At 43.4% G+C, this 17,347-nt stretch overlaps 2 protein-coding genes across 2 annotated transcripts in view; one reads left to right on the top strand and one right to left on the bottom strand.

The window, feature by feature from the left end:
* Nucleotides 1-709: 709 nt before the first annotated feature.
* LOC142030337 (glutathione S-transferase omega-1-like) lies at nucleotides 710-8,927 on the bottom strand. The gene is made up of 6 exons (XM_075026334.1): nucleotides 8,798-8,927; nucleotides 8,588-8,696; nucleotides 6,631-6,853; nucleotides 5,221-5,322; nucleotides 2,944-3,050; nucleotides 710-1,259 (listed from the first exon to the last, which is right to left on the bottom strand). Exons 1-6 carry the CDS (start codon nucleotides 8,829-8,831, stop codon nucleotides 1,106-1,108), a joined length of 729 nt encoding a protein of 242 aa, XP_074882435.1. The 5' UTR covers nucleotides 8,832-8,927; the 3' UTR covers nucleotides 710-1,105.
* Nucleotides 8,928-12,102: 3,175 nt separating this feature from the next.
* Nucleotides 12,103-17,347, top strand: part of CFAP43 (cilia and flagella associated protein 43) — a 50,663-nt gene continuing 45,418 nt past the window's right edge. Inside the window, exons 1-3 of the mRNA XM_075026332.1 lie at nucleotides 12,103-12,188; nucleotides 15,375-15,628; nucleotides 16,357-16,453. Coding sequence (XP_074882433.1) covers nucleotides 12,103-12,188; nucleotides 15,375-15,628; nucleotides 16,357-16,453 — 437 coding nt within the window. The remainder of the gene's footprint in view (nucleotides 12,189-15,374; nucleotides 15,629-16,356; nucleotides 16,454-17,347) is intronic.

Raw genomic sequence — 17,347 nt, 5'->3', positions numbered from 1 at the left:
TGGGTCATAGCTCTTTTAATCCCCTATGTGGAGAGAAAAAAAGAAGAAAAAAAAGAAAGAGAGGAACTTTTGAATCTAATAATCTTGACCCCATTCTGCTATATTAGCATATAAGATAGCTTCAAAAAGATGTCCAACTGCAAAGACCTGATCCTGCCATTTACCTGCTGGAACAGAACATATTCATTCCTTCACCAGCAGCAAGACACCACCAGTACATAATATGCTGGCTGAACTCCTACTTCAGTTCTCTGATTTCACCTACACCTTGACATGTATAGCAACACTTTGAGTTCTGGAGCAGAACAGAAAATAAATGTCCTTCTGCTCAGGATATGGTTTCTGTTAGCTTTACTCCCTACTCCAGCCTTTAGGATAATTGAGGTTAGGACCTAGAATAAACATGACCCTACTTCAGAAGGAAGAGAAAGATTATAACCACACACTCCCCTAGCATACCTAGCCCAAACTGGAAGCCATTACTAGATGGTCCCTGCAAACATGACTTCAACAGGGATAAGTGGGTAGGGTTGCAAGTTCAGTGGTTTGGCAGTAGTGCTGTCTAAAGAGGAGAACAGTTTGTACTAGGTAACCGCATCTTAACTTCAGAGACCACACTATCTGTTTGAGCCTTTACAGTGCCTTGCTCCTCTCTGCACAATCAGTCCAGTGACTAACAGCTGCCTGGAAAGAAGAAGGAAAACCTGTGTTTAAAGACAACATTGTTTACTTTTTATTTATTTTCAAGACACCAGTATTACAATTTTTAAACCAAGTAACAGGGTCAGTTCAGGGACTGCCCACCAGCAATGCCTGCAAAGAGGCCAGAGATAACAGAACATCACCTCTGAGTAAAGCCAACATTTTCCTTCACATGATATACATAGCCAGCAATGACTTTCCATCTCCTGCCTGAAACCAGCACATCCTCCTCCTGACAGGAAGGAGTGGAGTTCACAGAAGATTTCTCAGCCTTTTCAGCACAGAATTATTCCCCATTATGAAATGTAACCACAGAAGAGCCCACACCAAATTACACTAGATCCCCACAGCTCAGGCTGAAAAGAAGCTCTGACGCTTCAGCAAGCACGTGCCTACTGGCACCTCAGAGCCCATAATCACATGCCTCAGGGCTGTTCTTCAAATAGAGCTGGAGGTAATCTTTGAATGTCTGAGGGTCAGTCATTGTAGCCTTGACAGCAGGGTCCTCCTTCATGGCCTCCATCCAGCGTTGGAGCTTTGGGGTGTGACTCAAAGAGCTACAGGAAAAGGAAAGAGACTGAGTAACGCAAATGGGAAACTTGGAGGGCATGAAGGAAGCAAAACAGCTTGAGCATTTCTATTTTACTGCTTGTTTTGCTTTCTCCATCCCAGCATAATGTTCAGCCCAGAGAAGGTGATGGAAATATGTATCAGATCATAGAAGACGCTGGCATTTGAAAAGTGAAAGAGTTCTTACAGAGGTTGTACACTCTGCAGAGCTGAGCAAAACCACAAACGAGCACTCATCATGCAAGATATCAGCATGTTTTTGTTTATGTTATACCTGCTGCAAAAGACACAGCTCTTACTTATCATCTGTTCTGAGTTGAGGGCAGAGGCTTGTGCACCACTGCCTCCCTCTGGAATGCTTTGTTAATGGTGATTCTTGAAGAAAATACTGTGTGCAAGGGTTGAGTCATCCTCCACAACCCACAAACCTCTTCTCTCCTCTCTCATGCATACCAAGACAAGCTGTGCAGTTTGTACTACCCTGCAACTCAGCAGCTCAAAACACAGATGTAGTCTATTGACGAAACTGAGGATTCGACTAACCGACTAAATCTACAAACCCACTCAGACACATTTGGAAAAAAAAAAAAAAAAAACACAAAAAACCCACCATGTGGCAAATTGAAAGCTTAAGTGTAGACTGTTATTTTCACTCTCTTCTGGCAGATTGACCCAAGTACTTTGCATTAATATTTCCAACTCCCAAGTTTAGTAAATGTGTAACTTCTCCACGTAACTCCTAACCCTTACCCAGAAAGCAGCTTTTCTTAACATACAATGGCTCAGATCCTCAGTCATTCAAATACCTTAATAACTCTAGACCTATGCTCCTATATTGCTAGTAATATTTCCCCTTCCAATCAAGGACCACACAGGAGACAAAGTAGATCAACAACCCATCAGTAAAGCCCTTATTTTACAGTGCACGAAGCTTCAGTGCTACGGATTCTCTGCATCTTTCTTGTTCAAGAATGGTTCAGGCACCAGGGTGAGACTAACTGTTCTATACTCATCTTCCACTTTTATCACCTACTTCCTCATACAAATTGACTCTTTAGTCCCGCTTTAAGCCAGCTATAAAATAGTTTTCCTTTGAAACCATTTCCCTACATATTAATGCAATACCATGGTAACTGGAGCTGTTTAAGGATATAACAGACCAAGACATTTATTTACATATTAAAAAATGCTATTACAACAGCGACAGATCTATTAGCTACAGCAAGACAGGATACACTTTTCTGATCTCAAAACAAAATCACTCTCCTTTGTCAACCTAGGATTTCCAAAGAGGAACAGAAGACTGCATTTCAAGTCTGAGGTTTTGGACCAAGAAATTTGAACCTCGGCCTCCACATCTTCATCCCCTTCAAATAAAGACCATTTTCATCTATGATGTTAGTGATGGAGAAAAAGTCCTGTATTTTGACCACTTCTTCCAGTTCTGTCAAAATTATTTGGTAGGAAAACAGACCTGGTGAAAAAAAGCTTGTTTACAGAAGATCCATGAACAACTCATCTCTCTTTTGAGAAGATGCTTCCCACAAACTGTAACACAATACAGACTTTCTTCAGCAGCCCCCAAGAGTGGCCCATTGCTGCAGGGTGTATGCAAAGAATATTTACACTGAGGCAGTTCAGTACACCTTAGAAGCTAGGCAAGGTACTCACTCCTTCAGCTGGAATGGTTCCAGACGTTCAAACCACGGCCAGATCATGTAGTCAAGCATGGAGATTGAGTCACCCCCATAAAACACAGTGTTGCGTTTGGACAGAATCTGTGAGGGGCAAGAGATGACAACTGCCCTCAGAAGGAAAATTACAACAGAACACTACAGTAACAAAAAGCCCACTTTGTAGTAGAATGCAGGCGTACTGAAGGGATCAGAGAGCAAATAACAGAGATACAGCACATTTCTCCTGTGCATGCAATACCTGGGGAGTCAGAGCTAGTCAGTGAAGCAGCTGTAGTATCAAGCTTAACTACTTAATACACTGTCAGTCCAGCTCTTCTCCAGAGGTTCAAAAACTGTCACAAGATATTAATCACTAGTGAGCTACAGCTTGTGCACAAACAAAAAGGAATTTAGCTCTCAGAATCTGTCAGTTCATGATTTCTTACTTGTCAAAAAGCATTAATGGTGCAGACTAATCAAACATAACAATGCACATGCATTTCTTGAGCAATAAGTCCACCTAAATTTAACATTCAGGTAAACTAGAACACCATTTTATCAGGGACTCTTTTCCCATGGCCCTTGAGGCCAAGTGGTGTCAGGAAAGCATTTACAACATTACATCTAGAACTGGATTTGATTCCAGGTGCAAAGGGAACAGGAAGCAAGCATAGCATCCACATCTACCAGAAAGAGATCCCTCCAGGTCAGCACAGAAAGCAAGGCCACAAAGAAGGCAGCAAGTTCTCCTGTTACATTTATGTTTCTGATACATTTTGAGTGCCATGGTCATCCAAGTTTAACATGCTTTAAGGAACCTCCAGAGCTTGGTCTCTTTCATAAGATTAGTCCCTCTGTTTTCAGGCACTTTGGCATTTTAAAGGTGGAACTTGAGAGACCTTACAAATTGTTGTCTTTTTGGACACGCAACACTATACGCCTATGGCATTTACTCCCTGTCCCCTAATCCCCATGACCTAGCAGAAATTTTAAAGCAGTCCTTCAGAAAGCATCAAGCTGTTTAAATTACCAGGTGTCTGGCAGAATATAACCCAGCAGCTGCACAGTTGCAGAGATGGGAACACAGCTCCCTCTGTCGAGCAGCAGCAACCTAAATACAGAAGTGTTTCAAAACACTTCCCTTCTTGAATACCTCTTGCAATAGGCCGAGTGAAGTTTGCATGGCGGTTCCTTCCTCCCATCCTCAGCTGACCTTCAGCTGCTGCTGCAAAATCCTTCAGGGTGTAGTAAAATAGAGACACTGAAGGAGCAGCAAGTATTTCACAGCATTAATAAAGCAGGAAGAAGGTTAATTCTTCCTTAATGTTTAATAGACCTGTATATTAGGGAAGTGAAACATACATGGCTTTCCCCAAGAATTCATTCGTCTGCACTACTCCAGCATCAGTCCGATCAGACAGACAAGACTACTCTGAAAACAATTTTACTTTGGCAGCTCTAGGGAGCAGGGAAGCAGAATGCACAGAACTGTTAGGAGAATTAGGAAAGTACTAGAAAGCTATTGGTAGCTTTGCACCTGAAGAGAAACACTCTGGAGGAATGCTTCTTGATCCAGCCAGACAAGCATTGTGGTTTTAGCAACCAACTAAAAGGAACAGGTTCACGATAAAGGCAAGTCTGACAGCTGTTCAGACTAGCCAAGAACCACTACTGACACTAAATCAGGGTTGTGAATTTGCTAATATAGCATCAAAGCCACCTGATGCTTCCCGGAGCTCTGCTGAAGTTGCCTTACATCACTGGAGCAGAACACAGCCCAGGGCTGGATTTCTGCAAGGGACAGATTACATTCTGCTTCCTCCCCCCCTCCAAAGACAGAATCTTTTCTGTTCGAGACCTTATTTCATCACCAGTGTATCTGTACTGATTTCAGCAAAGCTACAGCACAGATGCTTTTCAGCAGCTCAGACTTCTCAGCCCTTGCTCTTAGAACATGCTGCAAGGGCTCCTTGCATTTAAAGCACAACAAAGGTATCCAAGACAACAGCAGCCAGCTAGAATTAAAAAAAAAAACCACTCCACAAGTCCACACAGCCTTCATCACACACATGAAGCTTAGGTTAGCTACTTGAAATTTACTCTAATGGTGCTGTTGTGCATCCTTAGACTGGGGGAAGTAAATTGAAAGATTGTTCATTGTTATAACTACCAACTGAATGAGAAGAGATCTAGCTCCAAAGACCAAAGCATGAAAGAAAAAAAGGATCATAGAATGACTGGCAACCTGCTCATTATCATGAAATACTCCTACCTCTTCAAGTTTGCCAAACTTTTCAGCAATCTCTGCCTTCAGTGCCGAGGCGTCCTGTCCATCTTTGACTGCCACAAAATACTTGAAAACTATGGGTGTTATCTATACAAAGGAAAGGATAAAGTTTTTAATGTTCCTATTACAATAATACAAGTCATTCAGAGCTTAAGATGTTAAGATACTAGATGCAAGTTAGATCTTAAAGATTTAAAGAGTTAAATGAAGTCCATTAACAAAAATCTTTTATACTTCAGAAAATGTAAGCAAAGGCTTAAATGAAGAACAAATGCAAACACTCATGAATTTTAGTCTAGTAATAAGAGGAGAACAATGAGAATAGGAGCACGTTTCCCATTTGCACACACTACCAAAAAAGTAGCAATAAAAGTGGCAAGGTGCAGCGTAGTACTCTTTTCCCCATTACATAGCTTTTAAATCCAAACGCACTTTAATTATCAACATTTAAGGTACTTTTAAGGAAGAGATATGCAGCCCAGGATATGCAGGCTTCTACAAACCTGTGCATTTTCTAATTTGGTAATTGCCAGAGAAATTAGCATACAGTACCAGGAAGTTGCCCAGTGGCCAAGCTTAACTAAATTAGATCCTTAAAAGCTTATAGACAAACATTTTTCTAAGATTTTGTCATTCATACAACCAACATTCAGTGGACATTTAGTTTCTTGCAATGTGCTTCCCTGTAACCCTCTTCCCATCATGCTTTTTCAGAAAGGCCTGTTGTAAGTATATCCTCCCTTCTATTCCCCTTCTTTGTCCACATCTCTTTGCATCTTCTGTTGCTTCCTCTCCTCTACTGCCTCATATCCAAGCTGACTTCTTTCACTTCCTACACCCTTCAAAGCACATGCTTGTACAGAGAAGTTACTTCCAGTCAGCCACAGTGGCCACATCCAACCCCTACTGAGGGCCAAAACCAGTCTCCTTATACATGTCTCATGTCTACAGCCACCTGCCATCTCTTGTCCATGGTTGTAGGGGCTCTGAGTCAGGCACTCTCCACATTCCACATCCATATAATACTTCCTATAGAAAAACTGTTTAAAATACAGCAATTGTCACTGCTTAGGTCTCAAGCATTCAGCAGGTTTGGTCTACTAACATTTGCTCTACTGTAGGATACTCAAAATCCTGCCTCAGTCATATACACTTTCACTAGCTTGGCTGCCTTCCTGCATCCATCCCTGCACATAAATGCTGGGAGCAATTCAGATACACAGTGGTTTGTATGTGCTCATAGCAAGAGACCCCAAATAACCCCTCTGGTTATTTAAATGCTTTTCCCAGACACAACACCTGCCTTAAAGGATGAAAGCAACATTGGCAACAGAGCTGCGGGTTTTGGCCCTATGGTAAAATATGAAACACAATCCCATCCTGATGATGCAGTACCTTTGAGAAGTGTTCCAAGAGCATCTTCTGAAAGGCTCGCTCATATGGGTCCGAAGGCATCAACTTCTTCCCTGGAAATGCTTCATCCAAATATTCGCAAGTGATTGGGGACTCATAGATCAGCTGGCCCTTGCTGTTCTCCAGAACAGGAACCAGCCCAAAGGGGTTCTTCTCAAAGAACCAGTCAGGTTTGTTTTTCAGATTGATGTTGATTACTTCATGGCTAAAAGAGCAAAAGAAACAAGACCCAAACAGGTTCAATTCTGCTACAGTCCACTCCATACCATGGTGAAATGCAGTCATTACACCTCAACAGCTACAGTACTTGAGAGGCTGAATCCTTATTCCCCTGCTCTCCCCTGTCCTCCCTGAAGTACTTTGCAGGACTAACCATTTGACACATAGAAATACTGCCAGGGGGCACTTCCCTTTGCTGGAAAAAATCAGCACTGACTTACAGTGAGTTGTTTGTTAAACTAATAAAAGACACATGAAAAGTCTGCAAGCACACCACAGAGGCAGCCCTTAAAGTCATGCCAAAACCAAAGGTCGAGCTCAGAATGCAGCACGCTAGGAGATGATTTGAACATGCAGGTTCAGGGGCATTCTAAGAAAGAAGCACTTGATTGCAAATGAGCTATACTCCAATTAAGAAATGCAGCTGAACTTTAATCTGACCTTACATCAAAGAGCAAATCAAGAGAGCATCCTACCTACTTTTATCTTCACCACTTACGGCCTCACATAGAACAGATGTTTAGGGTAAAAGCAAATAGATATTGATAAAAAAAGACACATGGGAAATATGTCTATGTTATATTAACAAACCATGTTATATGCTGTGTTGTATGTGTGACCCCAGAAAATTCCTAGTAAGCCCAAAGATCTGCTAAGCACAGCTGAACCTTCAAAAGCACTGAAAGGTTACCAGAAGGCAACTACCACATTTAGGCAGCCATAAAACCCCTCTAAATACACTATACTAAAACAAACCTCCCAGCTCCAAAATCAGCCCAAAGACACTAAATAAAGACAGAATTAAACTGACCTGGAAGTTTTAATGCACTTACTCTTTTGAAAAAAGACCCAAGAAAAAAACAAAACAAACCAACCTAACTCTCATCTTGCTATCAGAACTAAATGGTAGGCATTCTCTATGCTAATATGAACTCCCAGCCTTGGGCTGGTTAACAAACTGCTAGCAAGCCTGGGACTTGGTGGGAATCAGAAAAAGGTGGAAAAACCTGTTACTTTGAAGCTGTAAACTGAGGGAAGCATTAGTCCCCATTTAAAAACACTGAAATGACACAGCTATCTTGAAAAAGAAACAAACACAAGTACTGAATTCCATTAACTTACTACCGCACTGGAATGAGAAAATGTTATAGGAACACAGTACCTTTCCTCTTTTAAAAAGGTCACTCACTCACTATTGTGTTTTGCTAAGCAGTAATATAACAGAAACATTATTGTTATCTGAATATTGTTATCTCCCAAAATTTTCACTGCAGCTTACATCAAAACCAAACAACAACATACATTAAGGCTCTACTGACATTTACCCAGGACAAACTCAAATGCTATTATTGCAAACATTCCGGATGACAGGTGAAAAAAAAAAAATATCAATCAGCTTGGGCTTTTTCCCTATGGATTTACTTTGGACCTTGACATAATTGATTTCATACACAGCCTACTTATTTCCCACTTCGGCAAACACCCCTCCCCCTGAAAAGCCTCAAGAAGTTCAAACTTCATAACAAAATCACCCACAGAAACCTCTTTTCATTCCGTTCTCGCAGGGATGTTTAATTAAGAGCCACTTAGGATGCCCAGGGAAGAAGGGAAGCTTGAACCGGCCCCTGCTCCGTGCGAGCCCCGACAGGCCGCCACGGGAGCGGGGCGGACGGACAGCCGCGGAGCGGGGCGGACGGACAGACAGCCGGCAAGGGCTCACCTGATGCCCTTGGCGCGGAGGACGAGGCGCGTCCTCTGGGCGAAGGGGCAGAACCGCATGCTGTAGAGCCGGATCACCCCCTCGGGCACAGGCCCCGGGGCCGCGCTGCCTGAGGAGAGAGAAAAGAGAAGAGAACCGCTGCAGCCGTTCCTCGCCTCACGCACAGCCCCGCTCGCCCTCCGCAGCCCGCCCGCCGGGGCCGGCGCTTACCCTTCCCCAGGCTGCGAGAGTGATCGCCCGCCATCGCGACGCGTTGCGCTGCGCTGCGCCGTACTGTGCTGCGCCGGGCCGTGCCCCAGCACGCCGCCGCCGGCCCCGCCCGCGGGGGGCGGCCGTGGGGAGGGCGGGCACCACCGCCCCTCAGCGGGGCGCGGGCGGCCGCCGGGTGTCGGGGCCCGTGTGTGCCGGCCGGGCCTGCCTCCCTTCCCCGGGGGTTGTCGGCGCCCTGCCTCAGGTGGCTGCCCCCCCCCACGGACGGGGGGAGAGCTTTGGTTTCGGGGGGAGCAGCGTCGCGCAGCCCGGTGGTCCCTCCTCGAGCCGAGCGTCCTCCCCACAGGGGATGCTGGCTGGGACAGGCGCTATTAAGCTGCTCTCAACGCGCTCTTCTTTGGAACCTCAGCAGAACCCATGCCAGCTGGCACTCCCATTTCAGTGGGAAACCTGTGGCAGAACTCCACCCCGTACGCCTGTTTTTCTTCAAGTGGTGCCTCCGGTGAGGCACCAGGCCTCCCTCCGCTTCCCTCGCCGGACAGGGCCTTCTCCCGCTACCGCAGCACTGCATCACTTATTGCCCTTCAATATCCGATCCGATCCCACCGTGAAGGTAACGAGGGTTTCTCTCTCCTGCAGCTATTCTGCTTCATGATGAAAACCCAAGAAGAGACAAGAGATAACCTAACAGATAAGGGCGTGTAGCAAAAGTTAGATGTAATTTAATTACTACCTTGCAATCACAGAGGGATTCACACTTGTTTCTGCAGACATGACCTGTGGGAGTGTCAGTACATGCATAGAGCAAAAGAGAGAACTGAAGCACAGACTGAAGTCCTCTCCATCCCTTTTGCTCCCTCTTCAGTTGAGGTGAGGGCACCAGGGCCTTCCTTATACCCGCTTTTCCTGGGGTATAACAGTGGAAATGGAGGATCTTTCCTCTCAATGTGTTTCACACAGTGTCCAAGTTTATGGTCCCAGAAGTAAAATGCTTCCCTTCTGGGAGCTCCACACAGTTCCACAGAAACTTCAGGTCAGAGCTGTACATTATTAGGAAACGGCACGTTTGTAGGCACCAGAGGGCTGGGGCAGCCGTAGCTGAAGGGAGGGACGGTCCTGGCCCTCCTGGTGATGGACATGTCTCTGTCAAAACCCCAACACTAATAGAGGAACTGGAGCTTCCCCAGTCTTATCAGTGCATCCATGCTTGCACAGTGGGGAAGTTTTGCCTGTTGGTGACTCTTGGTTTGGTTTTGTCACCGGAGTTGGGCCTCAGGCATCATGTCACAGAGACCAATATTCTCCATGGTGATCTCTCCTGCAGGCAAACACAGATGGCCACTAGTAAAGTGACCATGAACCTGACACCATTATCCATTTGAATGGAAGAACAACATGATTTTTGTTAAGTCATTGCTGTTTGATTATGTAATAAATAAGCAGCTCAGCAGTGAAAGGGAGCGGTAATTCATTGCACAAGCCTGCCATACCCTAGGCACACAGAAGCTGTACATAAGATGTCCTCTGCCAACAAAATAATTTCTCCTGCCATTAAAAAACCTGTTAGAAGACATATTTCTCATTCTTCTGAGTGCCTGCCCTTAGTGTTATCAATTAATATGTAGAATATGATTGAAATAACCAGGGAGCTGCTAAACTCCTGCATACAGCCCCCATCAGTTAATATTTAAAATAGTGAAACAATAACTAGACATGATTTAGGGTTTAGGAACTAACTAGTAGACAATGGGGCTTTATGTTTATGTCAGAAAAGGTAATGGATTGTGATCTGGTCAACAAACCTTGAAGAAGCACTTGGAACTGCCAAGACAGAGTAAGAGGTAGTTAAAAGGTAATTCCTGCAGGGGGAGATCGCGACCACTGACTCATTAACCACCTACTTAAATGATATCACCTACTCAAAAGAAGACAATGAAGGAAGAAGACAGAGTCTGCACACAAATCTACATGAGAGGCGAAGAAGAAACCAATCATTTAGGGAAATAATAATGAATATGTTTACTTAAGTATATAAATGTGGGGATTATTGAGACAAAGGTGTGCTGTCTTGAGACAGGCACCCATTCGTGCACATGAATGAAATTAATTTGAAAATACCTCAACTCTGTGTGTTATTGGCTTGCACATCGGGTAAACAAACTCCGTTTCAGGGGCAACATTAGGAAAGATTTGGCAAAATTTTGGGCCATAAAAATAGAGAAAATTCATTTGAAGTTTCTTTTAGCAATTAAGAAGAACATAGGCAGTCTGCTAACTCACAACCCAGAGACAGGCACATAGGAGCCCAAAGCAGCATCACAAGATCTGAGTGCTACAACAGCTCCTCAAAGGCACCATGGAAGAATAAACCCATTTCCTCATCCTACCGTGGTTTTGCATGGCATACAGAGCACCCACGGAGACAAGAAGCAAGATACAGGCTCATCCTGCTGCCTCTAGACAGGACTGCCACTCCCCATCGTTGCTCCACGGCACTGCGAGCGCATAGCAGTATCGCAAAACCACACACTGCCACTGTACAGATAAGTGATAACGAACTAACACAAGCAAGGGAGACACTATATATGACGTTCCTCCCTTTAGGAAAAGGGGATACTATTGCTAATTTTGCTTTTAAAATACTTGGAGGTTCTTACTGTGTTGCCACACTAAAAGCCTTAAGTATATAGAGAAAGATCGCAGCTGTACTTTCTCCTTTTTCCAGCAGTCAGCTCCCTTTGAAGCTTGAGGAGCACTGCCTTACACATCCCGAGAACTGCAGTACCTCGTGAAAGGAGGAATATGAGGAGCAACAGGAGGACAGGTACAGCTGCCTCGCTAAGTGAAAGGCCAAATGCCGCTGGAACAGGAGCAGCGAGCACGCAGCCACAGCAAGGACCCCTGGGGTGGCCAAAGGAAGGAGCCCACGGTCGCTCTCCCAAGGGCTGACTCACTTCTACGCCCAATAAAGCTACCTGCTTTCTAGACACAGCAGCAACGATTAGGCCACGGATACCAGTGACTCACGGGCAGAACTACCCCGTTAGGCATAGGCCGGTGCCTCCGTGAGAGCAGCTGGATACGCTCCAGGGAGCTCCGTCCCCCAAAACACAAGCTCCTGCCGTTCCTCTACAGCTGCGGGCCCTTTAAATATCTGCCCGTGCTCATTGGTTGGTTGGCTCACGAGGGCAGGCCAATCAGCTGTCTGCTTTAAGCCTGGCGGGAGGCGTTGTGTCAGCTAATAGCAGAAGCTGTTCTTGTTCCTAGGAGACGGCTGTAAACAGGCCGGTGGTGGGGTAAGGCGGATGGAGGCGGCTGGTGAGGAGCCTTGTGCCGAGGCCCTGGGGGGCCGCCGCTGCTCCTCGGCTGAGGAGGCTGCGCTGGAAGTGAGGTGGGGGCCGGCCGGGACAGCCTGCGCCCTTCGGGCCTCCACATATGCCACGCGCTCCTGAGCCCCTCGGCCACGGCGGGGTGCCCGGTGTCCTGTCCTGTGCTCCCGGGGCCCAGCTCCTCTCACCCCGGGACAGCTCTATGCAGCCGTCAGAGAATAGGGCAGGTCTAACAGCGAAAGGAAGGGAGGCTGCTGTGTTGTGGGTTTGTGTTAGGGCGGTAGGTAGTTGGGGGGTGGGAAAAGGGAAGGAAGCACTTGCACTGCACTATATAGCAGGGACTGAGCCTCTGGTGGATTTGGATAAAACTTAGGTTTTCTGCCCTTAGCACAGGGAGGTTCTGAAACGGGGAGTAAGCAGCCCTGACTAGTTTTAAGCTGGAGCTTGATGTTGTATTTTCCTGTGTAGTGGTTTTGACAGCACACAATCCTGATGAACTCTTAGGGCATCCTTTTCATCTTGATACCTGGCCTCGTGAACCCATACAGTTAATTTCTGTTCATGGCCACATCTGTCTTCTGTTCTACCCAGATTACTTCAGCCTCTGAAATTTACCTGGTTGTCCTGCACCTCCGAAACACCACTGTCATAATCTTCTGCCATGGCTCTTAATTTTCCTGGTATTTTAAGTCCTCACTCCTGCCTTTCTCTCTTAGCATCTTCACCTGCATGTCAGAGACTTTCAGATTTCCATTTCCCACAAACATAACCCACACTATGTATAGTAAAACACTTCTCTTGCAGAGGTCTTGGTAATCCAACAACTTGCTTTTTGGTTCTGAACAAATAGGAGCTGTAGATGAATTAAGCTTTTCCTGCCCCACCTTGATTGAGACTTTCACAGCAATCTAGGATGTTTAGACATTTTTTTCTGTGTAATGGGACAGATGTTTAAACTTCCTTGCCCATTATGAGTATTTCAGCTGTTTCATCAATGTTTATGGCTAGTATGGGATATAGATCCATAATTATAGGTGCAGCACTTCTTAGTGGAAAGAAAATTATTTGTTCTAGTAAGTTTTTCTAGTAATAGGGGAAACAGGCTTCAGCCTTAACCAGTCTGATACTGGCAGGGTAAAAAAATATACCATCTGAAGCATGTAATTGCTATTCAGAGGAGGTCCCTTGTGCAAACTGGTGTTACCTGGAAGAGCTGTGACCCAGGTTTTCTGCTTTGTGAAAACACCATTATGGAATGAAAATGTTGGGCAAAATAAAAAAAAAAAAAAAGAGTTTAAGCCCTTTTGAATGTGAAGCAAAGCCTATTCCCATAAAATAGAAAAGTTTAAAGTTTGCCTTTCTTATAAATTAATGTTAGCAGTAGTCATATATACATTAGCTTTAGAAGAAAATGACAAATTATTTTGCAGTGGGCAATGGAATTATGTGGTTTGTGTCTTCAGAAAACACAGAACTTTGACACAACTCATGGTTTCATATAATCTGTTTTGTATGAACTAGCATTTTTCAGTGACAAAATGCTCTCTAAGGAAATTTCCAAGCAACTCTAATTACTTTGCCCCATTCACCAGCTGGCAAAGTTTGACTGAAATACTTCTGACACAATGTTTATACAGAACTGGAGGCAGACACAGCATGGAAAATGCGAGTGAGCCATGGCTAATTACCTGACTCGGTGTGTACTGCACCAGTCATAGCTGACATCAGATAACAGCCTGAATACTTGTCCCCTTAAGCCTTTACGGGTTGTATAAGGATGACAAATTGCACTGTCATCCCATTAATTTATCCCTGCATACACATTTTCTAGATTTCATTTTATCCCTGTGAACAGAAGTTAAAAATACTTCATTTCCACTGATTCAGATCTAGTGTTGGAGAAAAGCATAGAGCTGGTCCTGTGAGCATGTTCATAAAGGTCGTCTTATGTGCCGTGGCGTGTCATATACATCTAGTTCTTGTGTAAAAGGTCCAGAAAAACATTCATCAGCTGAAATGTCTCCTCTTTGTTGCCATGGTATTCAGTTCATCTTAACAAGCACATGGTCAGTGTGCTCCCGCTCCCCTCTGGCTACACTTACTCCTCTGGTGTGTAGCGAAAGAGGCCAAGAGCAGAAACTACTCAGAAAAGGTAATGAGAAGTTATTGCTGGACATAAATATCTTAAAGACTAGTCATTTTAAAACGTTCCTAACTGTGAGAGTGCTGAGGCTGTAGTACAATCTTCTAGTAAGAGCGCAGAGGATCAGCAGCTGATCTTATGACTTGTTTATGTACATGAAAGGAGCATAAAAACACTGCTTGCAATTGCAGAGGACAAAGATCTCTTCCAGTCAAATCCTTTTATTTGGAGGAAGAGAAGAGATAGTAAGTTTCTGAATAAAAATTAGAAGAGAAGGTGCTAATGGCAGTGTTGTACGCAGAGGATATCTGTTACACTGCTGAAACTTTTCTGCCATGGTACTAGCAGGCTAAGCTGTGGCTCAGTCAGACATCTTCACTTAATAGTAAATGCAAATCCCTTTGATAAGAGGACCCTGATGTTTATCCACACACTTTCTGAAAGGTGAAAACATCTGCAGGCAGTTATGAATTTTTTGATGTATTGTAAGTTCATAAGCTGACTCCTCTTCAATAGTTTATTTCAGTCCTTGTGTAACACATGATATTTACATTCCAAAGTTTTGCCATGTTAAGGTACTGGTATCTTTAAAGCAGAACAGTCCTCCTGGGTGGGTTCATATAAACAGAAGCCATGCCTTTGTAGTCGTTATTTTATGGGGATGAGGTGAACTAGAAAAGTGTAAAAAGGTTAAGCAAACACAACTGGGTCCTAAGTACGGATTGTACCTGTGTAATTCTTTCAGAATAAAGGTATCCTCTACTACTATGATATATGAGTACAAAAACAGAGCCTGTGAACTGGCTAACTTTATTTTTAGTGACAACCAAAAGAAATATAGTCATCTCTCCATGTTCTTATGACAGTCGTTTGTGCTCCATCAGCATAAGATTGACCCTGTGTTTCTGGAAACACTGAACTAGTAATTCCTATAATACTAGATCTTGAAGTCATTCTCATTTTGCAACATTGGTATGAGGATGAGTCTAACAAATCCCAAGCATTAGTTCAGTGTAACTTAGGCTACAACATTCCCTTTATCACAGTATTTTGAGAAATATCTGTCTTTGATTAATGTTTTAACATTCAGTTGCTCTTTCTTAAGTTGGGTTCAGGGATTTTCAAAGAAGAACTTTGGCTTTATCAACAATCAAACTGTCTGCTACCCTTGTGGCAATTACATCCTCTTCCTGAACATTGAAACAAAGAAGACGACAGTGCTGCAGTGTCAGACTGGCCAGGTGGGAGCCTTTGCAGCAAATAGGAACAGTCAAGTGCTCGCCTTTTCAGACCGGAAGCTGAATCCCGTCATCTATATCTACACTTTTCCAGAACTGAATAAACTGACAGAATTAAAAGGTAGTGATCTGGTAACCCTCCCTGTCACCAGTCATTAAACCAATACTTAAATCATCCAGTTTCTGAAGGGTTTTTTTGATAAGACTTGAAAAACGGTGTGACAGGAAACTGTCTCATGACAAGATGCATGGAAAGCAGTGGAAGGAATTTTCCACTGCCCTACTTTTAGTTAGGCTCAAGCTAGGGAGGAATATGACAATACAAAATGGAGCTGTTTTAAAGGGAAAACAAATTGAATGAAATGGAATTCATTTTAGGAAAATATAGTCAGAATAACAAAAAAAATCATACTGCAGTAGGCTCCCAAGCAGAATGCTGAAAGCCACATTGAGAAATCTGAGATGTGAGAGGAATGAGGGTTCTTGCAGTTAAGCTTTGGAGTCTGGGATCTAATGTATGTTTTTGCCTGCCTATCCTACTTGCTTATTTCATGTATATGAATGAAATTATAACTGCAAAGGATTTCAGGGTACTTGAGGAAAAAATACTTTACAAACTCAAGTTATTATTGAAAAAAATTGAAAAAATTCCAAGCAGTGATGCATAGGGAACATTTTTATGATCAAATCAAAACAATCTGGAGTGAGGCAAAGGAAATGGGGGCCTGAAGAATGTCTTTGAAGAGTTAAAGTGGATATAAAGGAGCTGAGAAGAGTACTCTTATCTGTGATAGTATACAGTAAAGTCTGGGGCAATTAAGGACCATGTTCTTTATTTTTACATTTCAGGTAATGCTAAGCTGGACTACACCTTACTTGCATTTAGTTTCACAGGCCCATATGTAGCCAGTTACTCTTCAATCCCAGAATTTGTTCTTTCAGTATGGTAAGAGTAAAAAAAGATTCTCTAATACCATTTACATTTAATTCATATGTTTATTTTCTAGCATTAGTAGCCACTAGTCAGAATGACTGTTCCTTTGCTACAGCTGTCTTCTACCTTCTTCAAAATTTTGTGTTTTGTAGTACTTCTAAATTCTTCAGCATCAGTTAATTATCTGTTCACCCTTGGAAGTTGAGTACCATGCTGTTTGTGAAAGCAAGTTGCCTGCTGGAAAGAAGAAAAGCGTTCTAAAGCTGATTTCTACTTTTTTGTCCCCCTGGATCGTTCAGGGGTCCTCTTTATTACTTGTGTTTGATCTTAGTTCTGTCTTACAGTTTTGCTCAATGATTACACTACCATGGGTCACTGGGTTAGATCATAATTTTCTGCTCATTGTCATGAAAAGAAGTATTATATAATATGATGCAGATACAGAAGTTAGAATATTTAATTTTTCTAATTGTTCTCTAAAAATATAGTCCTGGTCTTGCTCCATTGCCAGCAAGCTTCCATTGACCGTGGAGTCTGAGCACTTCTCCAAAACAAATGGGGAGGGTGGAGTAGGCGGAAGGCAAGCAAGGACATGTAAGGAATATTCTGTATACTGCCAATTTAATGATGACCTTTTCTTGTACAATATTTAGTGAAGAGGCAGAAATTCCTGTAACTTCAGAATTTTAGTAATGGTAGTAGATACTATTACAGATGTCTCTTTTTTATCCCTTATGAGGAAGAATAATGTTTGCTGTGAACTCTGATCGTACACAGTAGTTCAGGAAGGATGTCTGTGTGTATATCACAGTAGAAACCAACAAGACAGCCTCACTGGCCTGAAGAGTTTACATGCTTGTCACTTACAGCACAAATAACACACATGGTCTAATATGTTCATTGTGT

This window comes from Buteo buteo, chromosome 4 (assembly GCF_964188355.1).
Source record: "Buteo buteo chromosome 4, bButBut1.hap1.1, whole genome shotgun sequence".
Lineage (NCBI taxonomy): Eukaryota > Metazoa > Chordata > Aves > Accipitriformes > Accipitridae > Buteo > Buteo buteo.
The sequence above is the reverse complement of the archived record's forward strand: the minus strand, read 5'-3'. Positions and strand labels throughout refer to the sequence as shown.